Here is a 23,579-nt window from a genome sequence, read left to right on the forward strand (position 1 = left end):
AAACGAGGTAGATAGCGCAGTTGCCTACTTGGACAATATATACTGTACGGGAAAAAACGATAAAGAACATATAAAGAACACTGAGAAAAGTTTTTTCAAGGCTAAAATCGAGTGGATTTAGAGTCAATGCAAAGAAATGTCATTTTTTTAAAGACAGTTTAGAATTACTGGGATTTGTAATTGACAAAAAAGGCTTGCATAAATCGGGGGAAAAAGTAAAAGCGATCATAGAAGCGTCAGCGCCTAAGAATGTGAAGCAATTACAAGCACCGCTAGGCCTCGTTACTTGTTACGATAGGTTCATAAAAAATAGAGCAGAAAAATTGAAACCGCTATATGACTGCACAAAAAAAGGACAATGGAACGGGCCAAAAGACTGTGAAAATGCTATAAGTTGGCTGAAAAACGAAATATCATCATCACGAGTACTAGCGCATTTCGACCCTAAGGAAAAAATAGTCTTGGCCACAGACGCGTTGGACTACGGCCTGGCGGCAATTTTATCACATCAATACTAAGACGGCTCCGAGAGGCCGGTAGCATTCGCATCGAAAATTATCCCAATATCCGAGAGAATTAGAGCAATAATAGACAAAGAGGCAGCGGCGATAATATTCGGATTTCGTAAATTCTATAACTACATATACGGGCACCAAATCAAACTGAAAACAGATCACAAACCGCTCACGTATATATTCAACCCAAAAAATGAAATACCTCTCACGGCCGCTAGTCGACTGCAAAGATGGGCTTATTTTCTGTCCGGGTTTCGATACACAATTGACTATGTAAACACGAAAGAAAACGGCAATTGCGACGCGTTGTCGCGACACCCGATAGACGACGAAATACCAATCTTTCAAGGATCGTTAAATAATGTAAACATGATAGAAACAGAAGTAGAAACAATAGACAGTGGAAAGGTAGCGAAAGAAACAGATCGAGACGAGGTGCTAAGAAAAATATGCATGTATTTACGAGATGGCTGGCCACGAAAAAAAGACAAACTAACAGCAACGGAAAAAATATTTCATCAGAAAAGGGAAAATTTGCATCTAGAAAAAGGATGCATTTTGCGGGGCTTCAGAATCGTGGTACCATCCGCTCTGCGCGGGGCAGTGCTAGCAGAACTACACGCATCGCATTTCGGGATTGTAAAAATGAAAATGATTGCCCGGTCATATTTCTGGTGGCCACAACTTGATCAACAAATAGAAAATGTATCCAATTCCTGTATCATTTGTACACAGGAAAGAAAAAAACCACCGAAAGTAGCTCTCACGCCGTGGCCATGGCCAGAAACCGCATGGTCGCGATATATAGTGATTTTTTAGGCCCACTCTTCGGCGACAAATATATGATAGTAGTAGATGCTCACTCTAAATGACCGGAGGTGATAAACATGGGGAACAACACGCAAGCATCAAAGGTAGTAGAAAAATTCCAAGAACTTTTCGTACGTCTAGGCCCACCGAAACATGTAGTGACGGACAATGATAGACAATACACTAGTAAGGAATTCAAATTATTTTTGGACGATAAGAATATAAAGCATAGTTTTTCTCCACCTTATCACCTCGCCACCAACGGAGCAGCGGAAAATTTCGTAGCTACGTTTAAAAATAGCGTCACAAAAATGGTAAAAGGAGGAAAAAAAATAAAAGACACCGTGAATAAATTTCTCGAGGACTATAGGAGCACCACTCACTGTACCACAGGTAAGAGCCCCGCCTGGCTCATGTATAAACGAGAATTTCGTACACGTTTCGACCTCCTTCGACCAAGCGTGGTGGACAAGGTAGAAAAAGAACAAATGGCACAAGTCACCGCAGTGAACGGACACAGAAAAGTAAAGTTCCAAGTAGGGGACGTGGTAATGGCGGACGACCATCGCGTTAGGAGGGAGAAGAGAGCAAAGGCCGTAATAACTAAACGTCTGAGACCAGTGACGTTTGAGGTGCAAGTCCAAGAAGGAGAGACCTGGAAACCCCATGCGGATCAGCTAATCAAAATATCCTGCGAAAACAGGGCTCCGAGGAGATCAGCACGTCTGCAAGAGCGACCAAAGGGCCTAGAGGGTGTCGCCAGAAATTAAAGAGGAGAGATTTGTGATGGATTAGAGGCGTAGAGGCTTAGGGAAGGGAGCGCGAGAGATAAGGAGCGGGCCTAAGAGCGAACTGCGAGAGGAAACAGTGAAACCACGACGGCATGCGCAAAGAGTACCTGAGCTCTGTAGTATTCTGGTGAAGGTTAATTAAAGTATGTTTAAACAGAGATCTGGTGTTTTCTAGTTTTGCGAGTTCTCCTCCCCGTCCTCCGCCCCTGTCAGACATTACAGAAATAAATTTAGAAATTCAGAAATTTAGCATAGAATTTAGGAAAAGGAAAATTAAGTTAATTAATAAAGCTGAAGACTTTTGTGATGAATTTGTGAGATTACATGTTACGGTTGGAGTAAAAAATTTAAATGATTGGCACACATATGCTGCGACATAAAAATATGAAAGTTTGAAAGTATTCCCTCCATACCGCAGTAATACAAACTTCAATACTATTTAAAAAAAAAACACTTTAAAACTTGCTGAATCAAGTTCTATTACATATTACCATAATCAAATATTTTTATGCACAGAAATTTTTAGTTAAAAAGAGGGTTGAAAATTAAAAAAAAATGACCCGTATTAAGAGACATTATAATAATTATAGTCAGAGATAAACATTTTTAAGCAAAAATCGATGACTTTGGAATGGGTGGAGATAACGAGCTAAAAATTTAGCTGAAGACTTCTTTCAATATGTATAAAAACATATAAAAAAATTTTTAAAATCGAAGAGAGTCACCGTCACAACGTCGTTGAATTGACATGGAATGATCCACATATAGGTATCTGGTATATTAGGGTGTGTCGAAAAAAATCGATATTTTTTTTCGGGCTCCACAAGCATTTTTCTTCTTGTTATGCCAAACGATGAAGCTAGCCGAAAGGACAGCCTGAAATAAAATTATTTCGGCCGGCCCACCGCATACTTCAATTTTCCATAAGAATAACACGTGAAAAAAAAAACTTGGGTGAATATTGTTCCATACCATCTGTAAAAAAAAATTGCACAGATATTCTACTGACGTATTTTTTTAGAAAATTGAATTCCCTACAAAAAAAAGTCCTTAGAGTCATTGGCCTAGAACCAATCGTTCAACGATTACAGCAGTTTGAAGTTTCTAACGTCACCTAGCCAGATTTCGCATGTATCATTCCCTATTTTCGAGGTCGCTCCTTTTAATGGTACTGTTTAAATTGGACTGAAAACTATTTTTAAGTATAGTTTTTCAAAAATAGCTTCTAGGATCGTTATCTAGGCAAAAATATGTACATACTGTTCTCATTTGTTTGAACGAACGACATAAATTGTTTGTCTTTCCTCTATTTGTTTGAATCAATTATGAAATTCAATTAACCAAACCAAATGCACAGATACAAATATACATAGGAAAAGAGAAAGACAGAGAGAGAAAACAGTTCAATTTATTTCCCGTGCTTACAATTGAATTGATTAACTTATTATAATTACATGTTGGCGTAATACCGAACCGTTTGAGCGCTGTAAGCGCACACGTTGGCGTAATGCCGAACTGCTTCAGTCTTAATTTTTTTTAAATATAAAAAAACATAGGCTTTAGCCCAATTTAAACAGCACCGTTAAAGGGAGCGACCTCGAAAATAGGAAATGATACATGCGAAATCTGGCTAGGTGACGTTAGAAACTTCAAACTGCTGTAGCCATTGAATGGTTGGTTCTAGGCCAATGACTCTACGGACTTTTTTTGTAGGGAATGCAATTCTCTACAAAAATACGTAAGTAGAATATCTGTGCATTTTTTTTTAAAGATGATATGGAACAATGTTCACCGAACTTTATTTTTCACGTGTTATTCTTATGGAAAATTGAAGTATGCGGTGGGCCGGCTGAAATAATTTTATTTCGGGCGGTCCTTTCGGCTAGCTTCATCGTTTGGCACAATAAGAAGAAAAATGCTTGTGGAGCCCGAAAAACAAATATCGATTTTTTTCGACACACCCTATGGTATATACTTGTATTGTGACACCAGAAAAAAATATATAGGTATACAAAATTTATTATGGCACCAGATTTGTCACTAAATGAAAAACAAATAAACATCGAAAATGTGTGCAAAAACCTGACTCATTTTTTGATGCAATTAAAAAATAAATAATTAATATCTCTTCAACGCGTTAAGCTACACAGTTCGAAGAGGTCGCAATCGAAAGACAAAAAAATAAAAAATACACCAACTTATAAGATTTTCTAAAATATCATAGTTAATTGATTATTAAAGAAACAAATTTTGAAAATTTTCGAAAACAATTGGAAACGCTATCGCACCGGTAAAGAGTCTTTGGCAGCAACTCGTCATCACATAATGTACTTGTCTCCGAGTCGCTGCCGCGACTCTAGATATGAATGTAAAGATATATTACGATAGTGATCTATAGCTGGTAAAAAATTACTATGGACGTGGGAATTATTTGGTTATTTCGGGGTGCTAATTTCTTTTTGTTAATTGACATCTTTTGGTTGAAATCAAGCGATAGAGATTCTTGAGGGTAGACTCTTTTATGGTAGTCTCGTAACGGTGTCTTTATTTTTCATAAAAAGTGCTAACCTGGGAAACCTATCTTACCAACAGAAGTGAGGTAGTGATCTATATGATAGAAATGTTATGTGGTAGAAATGTTTTTCTAGTAGAGATGTCACGTGGTACATTTAAGTTATTTATTTTCGCGATAATGTTGCGTTTTAAACATTTACCAATATATACGATTAGGTAGAAAGTGCTTCTGTTGAGTTATGCTTTCGAATTAAATTCATTTTTCAAAAGCAGTTTTCACATTTGATAGAGTGTTTGATCCTGGTAGAAATGTTATGGGACTTGGTTTTTTTGGGTAAAAGTGAATTTTGGTAGAGATGTTTTTGGTATCAGAGATTTAAGTGGGGTTCCCATTCTGGAGTTATAATTTCGTCAGGGTTGGTAAGTTACCGACGTGTTTCTGCATCAATACAGTTCAACGAACAGTCGATAAAGTTCCATTTTTTTTTATACAGTCCACTCTCCAGTCGCTAGAGTGAAAGCATTCCACGATTGTGAAGAGTTCGTAAGTGGCGTGGATTATTCAGTTTGCTTCCAAAAACGACCACGCTTCGTTTAGTAACTACTATATTTCCATGTCAAAAATTGTTCGATTACTCGTTAATTAAACATAATTCATTCGAAATTCTATATTTTTTCTTCTCTATGTAAAATATAAAATGTAACAAAATTGATACTCCAAAATATATTGGAGTAGTGTGCTTAAACTGTAGCCGGCGAAACAGCTGATCGCGTATAAGTTCCGAAGTGGTTTCGAAAGAAGCGTGAAAGTGAAAAAGAAAGAGAAACACGGAAAAATCAGATGCTGGTCGAACGAATGAGAAACAAGCAGCAACTCCAGGCCTGTGTCAGAATTATCATACGAACAGTTAGAGATTCCTCCACGACTAAAGAGAACTTCGAAAAATGAGTAAGTACTATCAAATTATTATATGCTATTGATTCATTTAGATAATGTAAAAAAAAACATTTAATTCTTGGAAATACGAGGAATCTAGACGAAATACCAGGAGTAATAGAAAAAACTCATGTCTGGAATTTTATTTAATTAATAATATAATTTCATTCATTTTATTGTACGTAGAAAGTAACAAAATTTATTTGTTCTACGAGTGTGAATGGTTAAGGCAAACCAGATGCTTGAGATATGTATTGACCCGAGTTTTTCAGGATCTCACTATGATTTATGTGGTTTACATTTTGTTTGCCCACGTTTTACTCTGATCGCATATTCGAATTGAATGAATCGAGAAAAAAACCGTAAATGGTTTTGTGTAACTTTAAATATGTAAAATTTGCCTTTACTTGAAATAAATTTAAAGTTTAGATAAAATAATATAAAAAAACTACCACAAAATTCGACCTTTCGTCGGATTTCACTATGTGTGCGTTAAAACCATGTAGTGCATAAATGATAGAATCGTGGCAAACGACGGATCAACATGAAGCGCTCGCATTCATATAAAAATCATAGTATATGCGAAATAGTTTTTCAAAATTTTTATTCATTACCTAATAGAGTACGAAGATAGAGCGAACCTTCCGGATGGGTGCAATATGTTACGGAACTGCGCGGCCAGATGCTTCATTATTATAAAAAAATGTACTCGATTTCTTTTAACCCTCTCATTTAGCACCGGCATCAGCTCAATCCAAAACGCACCACGTGGAGGTTGCATGGTCGAATGTAAATTTCAAAATGACTTTTATTGACTCTTTCAAGTCTAAATCCTATACCTGGGATTTCTGAACAATGACATGCATGCAGTGTGTTTCGAAACATGCCACGCTGATAATTGAATGCAATAGATGTGGATCGCATCGTTGCCCACCTTTAAGAGGGTCATAGTCTTTCTAAAATGGACTTTCTCTAGTTGAAAAAACAAATAAAAATTGAAAATTGCTCGTTATGGTGACTTTCGGTAGAAACAAAAGAATTGGACGTTTTGGGCACTAAGAAAAAAAATTACAGCGCATAGAAATTTTCAGGATTTTTTCAGGACAGTTAAAGGTTGAATATCTTCATATTCAAATATCTCCATTATCTTTATATTCAAAGTTATACAAAATTATCCAAATATACTTAAATTTTCCATTTTGCTTCCTCATAGAGGAAGCTATGTGATGATGAAAATTTTTTTTTCCAGTTTTCAATGTCAATGTGCTTAAAATGTCCCAAAACATCGAAAAATCATATCTAGAAAAAATATGTCCGGATGCGCTCGCGCGCGCGTATGCGTGTTTGTGTGTGTGTTATGGCACTGCAAAATTCAAACGCTTATAACTCGGAAACGGTTTGAGATACAGGGCTACCGTTTTGCACAGATGTTAATCTATACAAGCTCTTCATTCTCTGATAATTTTGTCAAAATGTGTAGAAAATTACGAATCCTACGACGTTTTGAAATTTTCATAAAAAGGGTGTCGACGCTCTAACTTTCGAAAATTTTCAGATTTATTAATAATTTTTTTTTTTATAAATAGACTATCATAATACGAAGGTTGGTACTGAATTTGGGAAATATCGGTTGAGCGGTTTAAATTTTATGATTTTTTAAATTTTACGAAAATATGAGTTTTTCAAAAAATTGTCTAACCCCTTCAATTTTTGGAAATTTTGTAAGATATTGTGTATAAGTCTGTACTTTCTCTATACTTTCCAGCAAGGTTGTCGGAATTATTTAATTTCAATGCAAATAGAAAAACGATGAAAATTGGAAGTTGCAAACTGTTTTTTCTGATGGCTCGTCATTCAGTTTTTTTTATGGATTTAAACAAAGAGATAAATTAAAGTTCGTAAAAGAAGGTAGAGAATAGTACATTATAACACTAGGACGAAAAAGTTTCTCGTACGCGTCTTATACGAAATTTTATATTACGCGGTGCGGAAATGGGGGTTCTGTGTACACGAAGCGTACACAAAAGCGTCCATTTACGTACCGCGTGATATAAAATACATTTCCTTGTATACAAAAAAAAATGCTTCAAATTTTAATTTGCCTTTCTTTAAGTTGAAATTATCGCTTTGAAAGTCTTATTTTTATGGATAATTTTTAAGGAATTATTTGCAATTTACAAAGCCCTCCTGTCATTTTTTGTATGATTATTATCCCTCGGGCAATCAATCACCAAAGTAAAAAATGACTTTTTTGCTTTGATTGACGATAATCCTGCGACAAATAATCGTATAGAGCTCGTGAGCAGGTCAAATTAAAGGGAATAAAATTTCCTAAAAGAGCATTATGGTAGCATAACTCGGAATTTTTTTTGAAAGCCCGTAGACCTTTTGAAAAAAAAAACAAAATTTAGAAAATTTATTCTTCGATCGTTTTTTTACGATTAGTCGAGAACCGCTAGAGCTAAAAAATCCGAGAATGGGTTCTAAAACTAGACACTTGAAGCTACAATTTGTTTTTTTTTTTTTAATATTTTGTGAAGCCTCTGGGTTACCGCGTGTTGAAAATCCCCTGACACAATTTCAAATTTTGACAATATCCTTCAGTTATTGTGCGGTTATGCCTAGTGTATTAGAATAATTGGATGAAATTAATCGTGCTCAAGAAATCACTTTGTCATTATAGTTTTTCGAAACAAATTTTTGAAATACTATGTCGAGGTCCGAAAAAACGATGCAATACGACATGCAATTTATTAAAACTCCTTCGTCATAAACTATGGTATTAAATTCATTTCATATATTTTTCCGCTCACAGTTACTGGCATTATCGTAAATTAAAAAAAGAAGCTGCGATAAATCATTTTCATGACGAGTTCAATAAACACGATAAATAACATTTCAAACAATTAACTGATAATTCCAAAATCAGTATAGATTAACAATATATTTTGAAAATAAGCTAATCCGTTAGAATTACATAGCAAGATTTTTCTAATAATACACTATGGATTATGTCATTCTTTATCATCTAAAAGATCGCCGAAGGTAATGAAATTCAATGATTACTCCCACTCTGAAGACCGTCAGTGAGGTCATACACCCACCTGTCGTGTTAACTTTTTTGCTTCTCTCTTCCCATAGATGCATGATATTCACTACCTCCGTTACTTTATTCTTTTTTCTCCACTCCTCGTGTTCGCGTATACTAAGTAAGCGTGTACTATACTTGACATACTGGCGGGATCTTAGAAGAGTGTAAGAGCGACTTCCGTTTGGTACGAGTCCATACTTAACGCGTCTTAACGCTTGGATTTTTCAGCATTTCGACCGTCAGCGACGATGGCGACAAAAGGAATATTCAGTGTCGTCGTTGGCTGGTCCCTTATCGTCAATTTTATTGGCGTTCTCGCGACCAACGTTATCAATGATAATCTTGATCATTCGGACAAATATATTTCAATCGATCTTCCGGAGACTCATCTCAAATATTATTTTCATTCCTTTCCTAAAATTGTCCAAGAGTGCCGGAACGATTCTACCTGTCCATACAAGGTAAACCTATTTCTTATCGTATCAATATTAGATCATTCCTTGTTGACACCTTTTTTTATATTTTCTCTTTGCTAATCCTCTCTGTATTATCATTACAATAGGTGTGTATTTCTATTTTCGTTTTACTTTTTGTATTGTGTTACTCGTTTATTTAATATTGACATTTTTTATTTTCATAATTATGTTTATTAATTTGAAGATTTGATTTATCATCTAAATGATTACATCTTAATTTGCAAGCACATCATGTCTCGTAATAAAATTCCGTTAAATTTTCCATTTGTTTTATTCTTATGTCTCAGAATGTAGATAGTTTTCCAAATTCCAGTATAAAAAAATATTTATTCAAAGAGACCCTAACAATGAAAAAATTGCGCATCGGATTTTTCTTAAGGTAGATCATGCTCGAAGGATCGTATTTTATAGGTGTCTAATAAGTTGGATCAATTTTTACATCCTAATTAAAGATATAGTCACTTTAAATTAATGTCAGCGTTATTATATAATTCGAAATTGTAAATAAATTTTTTCAATTTATCTTTTGGCAATGAAATTAACAAGCCATTAATTAATCGGGGATCTATCACTAACTGAACCAGAAATTTCATTCGTTCCTGGCGAAAATACTACAATTTTTTATGTAAAAAATCGCATTAGAAAGCGCAAAGAGAAAACACATAGGGAAATGGATCAATAAAAAAGTATTAATGAAAAGACAGAAGGCTATGACAGGAATGGCCCAAACCAAGAAGAAACAAAATGCCGAAATAAGAAAATGCGAGATTATATGAATGCTCATTACCAATTTCGTTCAATCTTTAACGTAATATATATTTTTTAATTGTTATTGTGTATACGTTTTTCATAAACTTCGTAAAAAGTGTTCATTCGTTATATGGAAAGATAAACGATTTTTTGCGCATAGTCCCTATAACCCTGTGTATTTTTCTTCATATTTAAACACGTTTAGCTCAATAACCAATTAAACGAACCCTTTAAAATTTGATATGCGTGTGAGTAGGCTACCCATTTAAACTCTGTCTAAACTCTATCAAGACTTTCTTAAGAAAATCGTTTCATACATGAACTGCCTTTATTATAATTCGTAACAGTCATTAACAATTAATGTGGCCAAAATTTTTTCATTAGCTCTAACAATCACTTTTTTTATTTTGTCGCTGCAAAATTGAATTTTCTCATATTTCTGAATATACACGAGCCATGTATATAAATCAAAATAACTGTTAATTTTTCCGAAGGAATTTCTATCGACTTACAAAAATATGTTACGTCAAAGATCCAACACCTTTAGAAAACATACACACGCACACTTACATCGATAAACAATATTTCGTATGATAAATCTCAAAAATTATCATAAGCTGTTTGAACAAAGGACTTTTGAATTTAAACATTTTTTGATAGAATGAAATCGACGAAAAAGGATGTTGGGGTTACGAAGAGGATTGTAAACCGGAAAACTCATTTTCTGTTCCTTACTGTCCTGGTGATCATAAGGGATGGGTTGCAACAAAAAAAGCACAAGTGGAAACCTTTTACGCGCAAGGTGACTTTGGCTACGTCAAAGATCAAAGAAACGAAATGATGATGCTGTGTGTTCCTCTGTTCTTGGTAAGAAAGATTGGAAAATTAATAAAATCCAGATTCCATCCCAATTTGGAAACTATTAGATTTCAGATATAATACTTTTCAATTACAGTTTTGAAAATTTTTTTTTTACTCGAACGCATTTTCATGAGTTTTCACGCTAAATGTTCCCCCGTGTAATACGTTTTTCCGAAAATATTTTTCTTCGCAGCAAAAATAAAAATGATTGAAAATGCTTTTGCTGACATCGTGTTTCATTTATTATTCAGTATTTCCAAATCCGATTTAATTCTTTTCAAGTTATCTCCTGTTTCCAAATTGAGCAACGACACCACCACATTAAATATTTACGTCATTTTTTACGATTTTTTGACTCGTGTTCAGGACGATTCAAGTTTTGAATGCACAGAGCATTTACGATTCTGTCGAGGAAGGAACATTATGATAAACTTTACTGATCTGTCACAAAGGAATGAACCTTTAAGATACAAAATCGATATACTTAAAGAAGGACAAATTGGGGGATACTGCAAGTAAGAAGCTCCATTTAACATAAATCGGCGATAACACGACAAAACGCTTATTTAATAAAAAATAAATGAATGTTCTAAAATGTAGATTGGAAGAGCAGCGGCTCCGAGATAACGCGGATCATATAAGCGCTCTTCAATCTTGGGGACCAGAAGTACGAAACTTTCGAGCATTGCCACGGAGACCAATCGTCGATGGTGATTGTGACGTTGTGATAGAAAAACCCACGTACATCATGAAGATTGATGCCAGTAAGCATTTTCAAAGCAGTTAAGGGTATTGAAGTATAGAAATTTCGACTTTCTAATCATATTATAAAGAATGTTGAGGTTTGAAAAATACGTAAAACCGTTGCATATATCATTAAATGTACCATATTACACCCGTGGTACTATTTCTAAACCAAATATTTAGATTTTCTCAATCCCATGTAGGCTGAAGTTTCCCATTGAAAGCGATAACTGAAAAAATGACATATTGAACTGTGATTGTGATTGAATTCTCTTGATTCGATTAAAAAAGTATTAGCGCAGGCAAGTTATTAGCTGCTGAAATTCAAATTAATCATCTTTCATCAATGATCCCATTCCCGCAAGAAAACTGGGTGAACAATTTTTCTTTTTTACGTTACGTTGACAAATCTTAATCTTGGTCGTTATATTTTCAAGACAGCTGAACTTCGATAATTTTTTTTTCTCAACTCCACATCGAAATTATTGAATTTTTATTAATTAAAAATAATCTATCAAACTCAAAAATATATCTATGCGTGTTAAACACATTTTAGAGTAAAAGATTGAAACGTTGAAAAAAAAATTAAACTATTAAACTTGGTGTTGATATCATAATTCCTTTTTTTTCAAGCACTAGCTTAAATGCTGCTTTCTTAGAAAATATCACTTCTTCAGAAATCTTCAGAAAATAAAAAGTGTTGGAATTTCTAATCATTTCTAATAAAATTTATTGATTATGGGTCATTCCATACCAAATCAACCAATCCGTAACCTCGACCATTTTTGATTTTGTTGAAAACTTTTCATTATTTTGTACCTACTGAAAGAAGTCGTTCCTAATTTTTTTAGATTTTTTCCTCAACCCATCTGATTACAATGAATTTTCCAAAATTTCGTACAATTTTTTTGTAAACGCCCATAACTTCTTCAATAACAAAGATCCTTTTTTATAAAGCAAGGTTGTGACGCGTGAATTAGCTGTTCATTGTCATCGCTTTTCCGCGATTCCGATTGATTCTTGAAACACAACCATTGTGGGGTTAAATTCATTCGGAAAAAATAATGTTCATTCGTCCTGTTCAAATGACAGCTTGAAATTCAAACCATCTTTGACATTTCGTCGATATCATTTTTTACGACTCGATTTCTCGAAAATTCTTCGAATTGAACATTTTTTCAATATATAGTTATTAATGAGTTGAATTATTAAATGTAAGTAAATTCTGGTAAAAATAAATAAAAAGTTACGCTATGCAAGAACATGACGCACGCTCCGTCTGTGACTCACCTTCTCGAAGTAAAATAGTAGGTCATTTTTTTTGTCTTGGGTTGTAGTTTTGTAAACAAAAATTAAAAAAAAATAACAATGAATTTCTATACTTTTTTTCAGTTTTAAACCAAAAATATTTTTTTATTCAGACTTGGATCATTTTAATTTTTTTTTTAATTAACCACGTTTTAATGGACCTTTTTTTTACACATGCAGAAAAATGTTTAGCTTGCGATATTCATAACTTGTTACTTTTTTTCTATTTTCTACCACGTGTAAAACAAAGAAGCGTGTTTCTTCCTTCAATGGGCAATGCAAGTATTAGAGAAGAGACATTCTGCTTCATTTTAGTTTTTTTTTTATGTCACTACATCTACGACCTTTTTTGTGGTTATTACGTCATTTCAAAAATGTCCGTTTTTTTGGCTTTTTTATTTCTTTTCTAGATACAATTTTTTGTCCTCAATTCTACAAGCGAGTTCTCGAAGATTCTCAGCTTCAACTTTGTAATTAGAAAAATTTATTACGATTACATTTTGAAGAATTATCACGTTTTTACTAAAAGAAGACAAATTTTCAAAACTGACGCGTACCGCGAGAACTATTAGATTTCACAGGATATTTTAAAAATAAAAAAAGTTGCGTTTCAATTGTTTTAGGCACTGGAAGTTTTTAAATATTTTTTTTCAGAAATTTCGTTCTTCATCATTTTTTAAGTAGAATCTCAAGTACAATGCATGTCGTAACTCAAAAACGATGGAGTTCTTTTTATGGAATTTTGACACAAAAAAAATTTTTATTTTTAGTCCTTTTCAAATTCATTAGAATTTTATCAGATTTTTTTCCAAGATTTTATCAATAAGATTTTCAAGATATTTATCAATGAAAAATTCAAATATAAAAATGAATCTTCTTTTACTTTATATATTCTAACACGATTCCATAGTTCACGAAAAACCCAGATCAATTTATCAACACCGAGATTAAAAAAATTTGGAAAATAATGTTATGAAATTCTAATAAATTAAAAATAAAGAAAGATAACTTTTCTCTGTTAAAATTTCATTTAACTTTTCTATTGTAGCGATTTAAATGTATTTAAACCAATTACTATATACAATTAAAATAATTTGGAATCAAATCACTCTACTTGCGTTCTCCATTCAAGGAGGAAACACTCTTCTTTTTTGTTTTTCACGTGGTGAAAAATAGAAAAAAAAGTAACAAGTTATGAATATCACAAGTTAAAAATTTTTTCTGCATGTGTAAAAAGATCCATTAAAACATGGTGAATTTTTTTTAAAAAATCAAAATGGTCCGAGTTTGAAAAAAAAAATATTTTTGGTTGAAAACTGAAAAAAAGAATGAAAATTCATTTTGTTATTTTTTTTTGTATTTTTTTTTTATAAAACTACAACTCAAGACGAAAAAAATTGCCTACTATTTTATTTCGATATCTCTGTTATCGAAGAAGTTATGGGCGTTTACAAAAAAAATTGTACGAATTTATGGAAAATTCATTGTGATTAGATGGGTTGAGGAAAAAATATTTAAAAATTAGGAACAACTTCTTTCAATAGATATAAAATAATAGAAAATTTTCAGTAAAATCAAAAACGGTCGGGGTTACGGATTGGTCGGTTTGGTATGGAATGACCCTTATGCTTTGGTGCATCCTTCCAATTCGGTTAGAAAGACTAATACTGTTTTATCCTCCACCTAATTCAACAAAATGTTGCTATTTTTCGGCTAAATTTTTGCCGATCATCAATACATCAATAAAAGATTTTTCTCAGAAATTACCATTAGCTTGAAAGAATTGCAGTCCCAAAGTACTGGAGCAATATGAAAAGCAAGATAATTTCGTTCTAATTCTATGATACAGGATCGACTGATATTATTTAAGGTGGTTTTGTAGATGCCCAAGTTTTTTAAATAATGTCTGTTGCAGCAGTTAATTTATATCACCACTTCTGCGATTTCTTCAATCTTTATGCCTCGCTGCACGTGAATTTATCACATCCTTCTGCCTTTTCGACCGATAATCACATTATGATATGGGAAAGTTACAGGTAAAGTTTGACCTTAAGACCTGAAAATTCATACCTGCAATGTTTACTTAAAATATCGCAAGTTTAGTATATACAGGTGATGCAAAATACAATTTAAAAAATTATTGCCAATCGTATCACTTCGAAAAATTTATTTTTCGCAAAAATGTATAATAATAAAGAAAAATACAAGGAATATAAAAATAAAAATATTTCCTACTAAATTTGATGTTATTTTTTAGTTATCGTTCTGCGTTTGAAGATAGTTTCCAAGCATTCACAAAAAATCCTCTCTGGGACTTGAAAACATTTCGTGGAAAGACAGTTTGCTTCAAAAATTTAGTTTTGCCGCTTTTGCCTCGAATGATTTTTGGACTTTACTACAACACACCGCTCGTAAATATGATCCATAACAATATATATTCCAATTTTAGTTTCATTTTTGATAAACATACTATATTTTTTTCAGATTTACGGTTGCGAAAAAAGTGGTTTATTCAAAGCTTTTAGCGAACATCTGTTGCATCGTCTTCGGATTCCTTTGCACATGCGGGACTCCCCGAAAATTCGTGTCACTTTGCTCAGTCGAGATACAAGATATAGAAAAATATTGAATGAAGATGAACTCGTTGATGCACTTAAGGAAAATCCACACTATCTAGTCCAAAAAGTGAGTACATCACTTTTTTTTCAATATGTCTAAATGAATTTCAATTATAAATTGACATATGCGAGCAAAAATTTGGAGAAATTCATAGAATTGTCATGTCTTCAGTTCTTCTAGCGACGATATTTTCAAAACTTTCACAAATTATTCCTTTTGTCCAATTATGCTCCCACGTCCGTTTTTTCGAAGAGGTGGATTGATTGGAAAAATAAACCTTTCAAAACCAGTATCCCTTGAAATTCATGGGTTATTATCACACGTTCAACACGCTAATGGCATACCACTCCCTTTACATTCAGATTAAACGAGATATTTTTACTCCTCATCTAAGTGAAAGATTTTTTTTGAGTAATGAATCAAATTTGCTACAAAAAAAAAGTGACCTCATGAATTTCCATTCAAGTGATAAATGTCTGATGATAAAAATGACCGATATAAAGAGAAGAAAGAATCTGTTTTCAAAATTTTTATCTGGAACGTCGAACTAAAAATTACACACTTTAGACTAAACATCCTTTCCAATGAAGAATTGTTAGTTGTATCATCAAAGAAAAAAAGTTCAAGTATAGCGACTGAGGAGAAAATACTTTTCGGCTTTACATTTGGATGTATTTACCGGTAATAATGTTTCCCATCTCATTCAAATTATTTTTACTACATCCATCATTTGATATCCGTATTATAGTAACACATTTAACTTGGAAAAGAAAATATTTTCTCTATTTTTCAATACAGACTCGTTCTCAATACAGGTTGGCCTGGTCATGAAAATTTTTCAAAATATAAGCCTTTTTAAAACTAGTTTAGAATTTCGTAACTTCTAGATAACGAGAATAAAAAACTTTTTACGGCACGACATTTCATAATTTCGAATCTTATGTGGTTTTTCTCTTACAGGTTGTTTACAACAAAGATATAAGTTTTAAAAGACAGCTCGAAATAACAAGAAACACTGACATATTTATTGGAATTCACGGAGCTGGATTGACCCATGCGATGTTTTTACCAGACTGGGCAGCTATTTTTGAATTGTAAGATTTTTCATACTCTTTTTCGCATTAGCCGAAATCCAGAAGTTTCATTTTTACTAAAATAGATTTACTTCATAGAACACGGTTGACTTATCAATTCGAAAGGTTTATATTCACTTATTTATCATTTATTCATTTCCACTGCAACGTTAGTGATGAATTGCATATAATAACCGAGTTGTACAGCTTTTTTCCCGGGAAATTGAAAGTTTAATGAGAAATTAAAAAAAAAAAAAAAAACCATTTTTACCACTTTGCTATGGAACAATACTTTTGTACTCATTTTTTAAATCTTATAGATTCAAGTACTGGATAAAATTTTCATTTAGTTGTATACAAAATTTCAAATGGATCGATCAAACTTTTTTCACGTTCAAACCTATTAAAAGTACTTCAAATTTTGTTACGAGGCAAATATACAATAGTGTGGCTTTCCCCAAAATTTTTTTGTTTGGGAATTTTGAGGGGATATAAAAATACATTTACCAATAGAAATCCACATTCTAATGGGTCTGTAGCTATTTCTGCACTTGACATCATGCATGCGATGAAAATCTTCCATTTATTAATATATATTTAAAAACTACATTTTTTTCATAAACAAATACTGCATATAATGACGATATAACATGTTTGACATTTAAAAAAATCTATTGCCTAGATATAATTGTGAGGACGCAAGCTGTTACAAGGACCTCGCAAGGCTCCGTGGCGTCAAATATTTTACTTGGGAGAACGATCAGAAATTATTTCAACAGGATCCGGTAAGTAAGAAAATAATTGAATACAATGTTTTTAAAATGTAATCAAATTTATTATATTATTCTCCTTTCTTTGGTATCAAGGGAACACATCCGGACGGTGGTGCCCACGCCAAATTTACAAATTATAGTTTTGATGTGAATGAATTCGTAAGAATCGTAGCAAAAGCTGCCAAGTACGTCAACGAAAATAAAGAGTTTCGTAATTTCGTCGATAGTAAAAGGGAAAACATCAACAAGAGAAAAGAAACCAAAGCCGAAGACGGATTTTTAAACAAAGACGAACTTTGATTTTCATTTTGAAACATAAGAAATAAGATTCATGTTCCTATGCACCGTGAGCTCAAATTTGTCGTTACAGCAAAACAAAAAAAATTCAAAATGCTGAAAAATGTTCTCGGGCAAATAACGAGAATCTCAACTAGGCATGTAATTGATAGCATCACTGCTTGCATCGTTGGAATGACATGAAAAAGCTATCTTTTATTTATTTTCATACACTGTTCGATTTTGGAAATTTAGTTTATCAACTCGTAACAAAAGACCATGGAAGAATTTTCATTGCATCCCAACAACGTAAACGTCGCAATCATTCCGTTTCTAATCAGAACTGGAACGACTATGGAGAGTATTTATAATTATAGGATAGGTAATTTCATTCATTATTTTTCACAATTTTTTTACCTTTGCTCGGTTGGAATGCAGGAAGTGGTTTCCATAATATGAAAATGGTGCTCAAATTTCTGGTCTAATTATGGCTACGAAATCTGTTCAATTTTTTTTTTGTTTTTTTTCTTCTCTAAGAAATCTTGTGCTAAACGTATATAGCAATGATTTCCACAAAGTGAAAGTAAAGACGTATTCTTGTTACATTCCAAAGAGGTAAAGTTCGATATATAATTTTTCATATTTTTTTACAAATGTGTATAAAGGTGCGAAACTAATATAAATCATGGAAAATTATTTTCCTTATTTATAAAAAAAAAGTGGCGATTCAATTATGAATATTGACTTCTCGTTTATTTTTGTGAAAAACCTGACCAACGAGTGGTACAAATCCTGTCAATTCGTCAGTATTGAATCGATGAAATGGAAGCGTTTAGACTGTGATCATTTCTACAATTACACTTCCAGGTCCAACTTTTGCCAACTTTTTGACCTTTCATCTTAAGATAAACACTTCTTATTTGTAGATCAGAGATGAAAAAAAAAATTGATAGAAAATGTTCTGTTTCATATGTGTGCAATGCTAAACAAAAATTGTGCTCAAATTTATTCAGATTTGTCAGTTTTTTACTTTCAGTTTATGCCATTCGTGTAATGAAATTTATTAATTTCTTGTCAATATTTTGTAGTGCAATTTTCTATCAAAAGGAGAAGAAATGAACCTTTGAACTGACCGGCATTTAATGTCTTTTATTATTTTCAAAACGTTAGAGATAACATTGTACGTGAATACGATAAATGAAATGTCTCATTTTTTCATAAGAGTAGAAACGTAAATTCGAAAAATCAATATGAATGACTATTAACGATATGTCGATGTCGACTAATCGAGCTAAACTATTTTTTCTAATCGGAATTAAAAAAAAAAATGGAAACTGCTGGGAGGTGCTGAATAGCAACTGAAAAATGTCGAGATATTTCTTCTTCGGGGTGTTATTTCATTCAAAAAATAAAAATACACGGATGTTAAAAATTATTTGAGTCATGACAGCACGGAATGGTATAAAAATCCGGACATCAAAATTAACTGGCATCGAAAAAATTATGAGTTATTTTGTAACGAAGATAAATCAGAACTGATTCCTTTACTGCAAAATATCACTTTTGATTTTGTATAAAAATCGGTACCTTTAACGGAAAAAAATTATGAATTGCAGATAAACGACAATATTTTTCACACCGTAACACACCATATATTTAATGGAAGTACAAACCTGATTATTTTGAAAGTAAAAAAATCATTTGAATAAAATAGAAAATTTCTCGACAGAAATTACAATTTCAATTGAATTTTAAATCGGTAAAGAATAATAATTAGGAGTATACAAGAAGCGATATAAACGAAAATTATTAGTAGCGCTTCATTCGTGTCAACGTAGAGAGTTTTAATGGACATATTAACAACGCCGGTGAAAAGATTAGCAAGGAGAAAAAAAGTAAGTCCATTATAGTTAACTGCTTCAAAAATTTCGAGTGTTCGTATTTTTATTGATTCTTCATTGTCAAGGTCATCGAGACGGAAGCCAACGCGTTTCTTCTTTTTTCCTCCATCTTCATCCTTTTTTCCGGTGTTATGTGGATGATAACCTCCGATACTTGCAATAATGTCCGTTTTTATTTCTACAAGAAGAGCAAGTGTCAGCAAAGTGCAACTCAGAGTGACGATCCAGAAGCAATATCCAGCATTGGCAAGACGTCTCGATACGCGGAAATAATGATCGCAAAAGAGAGTTGCTGCGCAAGCTTGAACGGCGATGAGAGACAACTTAACGCACAGTATCATGGAATCGGTATACTCGAATTCAACTTGCCGTCCAAAAACTCGAAAATTCACGAAATAACGTTCGTTATTAGACAATTTCACACATTTTTCATGACTTTTATAAGTCGAATGGATAAGACGTCCAATCGCAACAGCGATAAGGTAGATTCCGACGTAGCCAGGAACAGAGCTGAGGCCCTCACGATTCGCCGAGACGAAATCGTTCCTTGGAGAATCTCCGAGTACCCAATATTTCAAGCCTCCAGCGCTAAGCGCGTATTCATGCATGGAGATAATGGAAACTCCCAAGAGCAGGGAATACCGCAAATTCGCGATGGAGGATATCGTACTCGTTAACATTTTGACGAATGCTAGGGTGACGAAAAAATTCCAATGGACACCATACTCGGTAACATGAGTTTGATAAGATGAATATTCTATCGCAAGGAAGCGCCCGAAACCGAGGATCAACAGTGGAGCCGAATTTTTCACACACGTTTTCGAATTACTCGTCATTTTTTGAATAACCGAACGACCTCTGGGTCCTTCAATGTTGCGCGATTCCGGAGCTACGAGAGCATTGGCTACGACGAACAGTCCAACACCCGTATCCATTAAGCTGTACCCGTAGATTTCAGTTTTTGCAAATCTACGCGGAAATATTCGAAAATCCACAGCCAGGATGCAAATCACGGATATTAGGTTTGTGAGTGCTCGAAAATTCGTCACAAAAGGTCTCCTGCCGACATTAGAACGAACAAATGTTTTTGATGGTATTCTATTTTGCGCTATGAAAATAACCACGTTCACGATTGATATTGTTATCATTGCGAAACATATATGCACTACCGATTCAGACAATATTGTACAGCACAGCACACAAGGCACTATGCTAAGACAAAATTCTATTAGTGTTCGTACATTCCGATCCACGCGTTTTCCGACGAGTGCCAGAGTAGTTGCAGTTAAAAAAATACTGCACACGTTTGGAAGTATCGCCAACAAAACTTCCCGCGATGAACTCCCGCCATGATTCGAAACGAACTCCTCTTGTTCTCGTCGATAGTGCTCACTTTCATCTGACGTCATTGCGACTAGATAGCCGGCTATCATGCGGGCCTGTCAATAAACAGCAGTTCACCACTGTCGTATTTCGTGCACAAATTTACATTACATTATGATGATTACCGCGAAACTTACATCACATTAGTTTATTTTAACAGTTTGAGAATCCACGTTATGTCGAACTGCGTTTTTATATTTTTCTGTATGTTTTAGCGGTATATCGATGAACTATAGTTGTGTTGAATGGTTCAAGGTGTATCCGTCACTGTATACTAACAAACACTAACGGCATAGACGTCGAATATAGAGTTTATGCGAGATGCGTATATGGCAGACACAATCAATAAAACCACCTCCGTGAAGTTGTTCAGGGAACACCGACTTTTCTCAAGCATGGTAGTGGATAGGCGGGGCGCCAAGCCTCAGCAAAATTAAAATCATTTACTACCAATCCCGTGGTTGGTAAAAATGTTGCTTTATACTTTTGTTCTAGACAAATTAATTTCGAAAAAGCCAAAGGTAATCACGTTGTTCTCCTTCAATCCAAAAAAAAAGATATTAAGCTCGATTACGAAAGACAACCTTTTTATTCAATGAAAATTATTTCCGGATGTGAAATACCGACTGAGCTGACCACGAGTGCGTAAAAATATCTGTTTTCACCTGAATATATAGTTTTCTAATGATACATATTTAGAACAATTAAGAATTTTGTATCGTTAATGAGATCATGCCCACCACACGAGCGTTGAACAACTGAATTTTTTGTCATGATAAGGGATTGGTGCTATTATATTCTCTCAAAATTTATAGATTTAAAAATTAACATAACTAATCAATTAGTCCGTTGTAATTATCAATTATATAAAAAAAATATCATTATTAGTAAAAATTTGACTAGTTAACTTTTTGATTTGGCAACTTTGTTGTTGGTGGAGAAATATATCTACCTTGCCAACGGTAAACTGTCACTGTCAATGACTTGTCACTCACATATGACTTGATACACATAACCAAAAATTTATTTGAATTTGAGGTTACGTCATTATTTGTGATTACAAATATTTTTGTTATCACAATATTTGTATAAATATGAACAAAAAACATCTTTCTATTAATTATACCGAGACAGTATACACGCCTGTACAGTACCGATACACTAATGTAAGCACGTCACAACTAAACACGATATACGTCGATATACATATATATAAACAGCTGATAGAGAGGTGTTACCGATATCGTACCGAACCTAGTATTCAACGATTCATCGTGAGCGATAATCGTAGTTAATTTATGATTTCATTCTTAAAGTTTCGGTGACCTGACATTTTTATAACGCCATTAACAAGATAAATGTTCAACGAATACGTATATGATTTAATTTTTTTTTTTTTCCAGCATTTACGATCCCTTAAATTTGATTGAAAAATCACGATCCATTTACTGCCACTACAATGTCCAATTTTTAATACTTATTTTCTTACTTAAATGTTCGGTAACCTCCCCTCAATTTTTTTTACCGTCATTTTCGAACATTTATCTATGCTGTGTAAAAAAATCAGATTTTTTTGCAGATTTTTAAATAGTGGCCATGATCTCATTAAATAAAATTAGAGAGATATCAATGAAACTTAGCAAGCAACGAACTATAAAAAAGATATAATGCTTGCAAATTTTTTACGACATTTACACGAAGAGACTTTTACAGCAAAAATTACTATGTTTTTATAGTAACGTCGAACCATATCGATATTATAATAATAATTGCTACAGAGTGTGTCAAATAATGGAAAAGTTTGGGGAACCATTACCACAGTCCATAGTAAATAACGCGCTGTACTATATCAAAACATTGAGCGAATTTTGATTAAAAACAAGGTAAATAATGAAATGATTTGATGAAAATTTATGAGATAACATAGCAATCGTTTCTCTGTGCTATACGAAAAATTGCATAACTTCGTATTTTCTTTTTTACCGCACTGAATTTTGCTCAATTGATATTGGTGGGCGCAAAATTCATGCGCCCACCAATTATATGAGACGTTGCGAGTATAAATATAAAAATTAACTAGTGGCACATAGTAAAATTTCAAGCAATCGCTTCGTTCATAAGCGGACTTTGTCAAGTAAATCTTTGTAGAAAAGAAAATTTACTTCTTTTCGAACGGTGCGACTCAGCAATACAAAAATTTTCAACATTTCACCAATTTGTCCGATCTAATTCACCAATTTTTAACATTTCACCAAAGACACGAGTGACATTCAGATATTGATACAACGCTCGACGTAAGAATGCCACAACCTAAATTTTGCCTGTCGTACATAGTAAAATTTGAGAGAACTGCTTTCGGCATCAAAATTACTATGCACTATACTATGCATTATATTAGTTAATTAAACAGAGATAATCGAATGAAAGCTTGAGGATTGCTTTCTTCAAGTTAGCCTGCTTGAAGGATATACCAAAAACGGAGAAAATTGGAAAATTAACGACGTGAAAGTACATGCACAAAGAATACTTTAAACAAGCCCCCAGTGTATAGCGACATTTTAAAATCTAAAATCGATCAACTATTTTCCATGACTAAACATTAACCAAGTTAAGCGATAAGTTTTCGAATCAAAAACGCATAAAATGTTTTTCCTTTTTATATTAAAAAAAAGTTGTTCTCTTATAAAAGCCGCAACTTTGATGAAATAGTTGTTGGACATTATTAATAGAAAACATTATTAGCATCATTTAGAAACA

General features: G+C 33.3%; 3 protein-coding genes across 4 annotated transcripts; 2 read left to right on the top strand and 1 right to left on the bottom strand.

Moving 5' to 3' along the window:
• Positions 1-1,402: 1,402 nt before the first annotated feature.
• Positions 1,403-2,095, top strand: LOC122417752 (uncharacterized protein K02A2.6-like). Its single transcript, XM_043431548.1, has one exon. It carries the CDS (start codon positions 1,403-1,405, stop codon positions 2,093-2,095), a length of 693 nt encoding a protein of 230 aa, XP_043287483.1.
• Positions 2,096-5,171: 3,076 nt separating this feature from the next.
• Eogt (EGF-domain O-GlcNAc transferase) lies at positions 5,172-18,276 on the top strand. Of its 2 annotated transcripts, none has more exons than XM_043432052.1 (11): positions 5,172-5,579; positions 8,887-9,119; positions 10,545-10,751; positions 11,112-11,260; positions 11,346-11,509; positions 14,713-14,833; positions 15,055-15,208; positions 15,282-15,482; positions 16,377-16,510; positions 17,172-17,274; positions 17,356-18,276. In XM_043432052.1, exons 1-11 carry the CDS (start codon positions 5,576-5,578, stop codon positions 17,560-17,562), a joined length of 1,677 nt encoding a protein of 558 aa, XP_043287987.1. In that variant the 5' UTR covers positions 5,172-5,575; the 3' UTR covers positions 17,563-18,276. The 2 variants fall into 2 exon arrangements, with proteins under 2 accessions (XP_043287987.1, XP_043287988.1); XM_043432053.1 differs by having other exon boundaries at positions 14,716-14,833.
• A 391-nt stretch (positions 18,277-18,667) lies between these two features.
• On the bottom strand, positions 18,668-21,090 carry LOC122418053 (uncharacterized protein At4g17910-like). Its single transcript, XM_043432054.1, has one exon. It carries the CDS (start codon positions 20,870-20,872, stop codon positions 19,271-19,273), a length of 1,602 nt encoding a protein of 533 aa, XP_043287989.1. The 5' UTR covers positions 20,873-21,090; the 3' UTR covers positions 18,668-19,270.
• Positions 21,091-23,579: the final 2,489 nt, after the last annotated feature.

Source organism: Venturia canescens, chromosome 11 (genome assembly GCF_019457755.1).
Source record: "Venturia canescens isolate UGA chromosome 11, ASM1945775v1, whole genome shotgun sequence".
Classification (NCBI taxonomy): domain Eukaryota; kingdom Metazoa; phylum Arthropoda; class Insecta; order Hymenoptera; family Ichneumonidae; genus Venturia; species Venturia canescens.

What these genes read in the sequence shown, in the direction of transcription:
- LOC122418053 (XM_043432054.1), bottom strand. Translation starts at nt 20,872, where the DNA reads ATGATAGCCGGCTATCTAGTCGCAATGACGTCAGATGAAAGTGAGCAC.
- LOC122417752 (XM_043431548.1), top strand. Translation starts at nt 1,403, where the DNA reads ATGGGGAACAACACGCAAGCATCAAAGGTAGTAGAAAAATTCCAAGAA.
- Eogt (XM_043432052.1), top strand. An exon ending in ATGATATGGGAAAGTTACAG is followed by an intron (nt 14,834 to 15,054) that starts GTAAAGTTTGAC and finishes GTTATTTTTTAG; the next exon opens with TTATCGTTCTGCGTTTGAAG. An exon ending in TGGGCAGCTATTTTTGAATT is followed by an intron (nt 16,511 to 17,171) that starts GTAAGATTTTTC and finishes TCTATTGCCTAG; the next exon opens with ATATAATTGTGAGGACGCAA.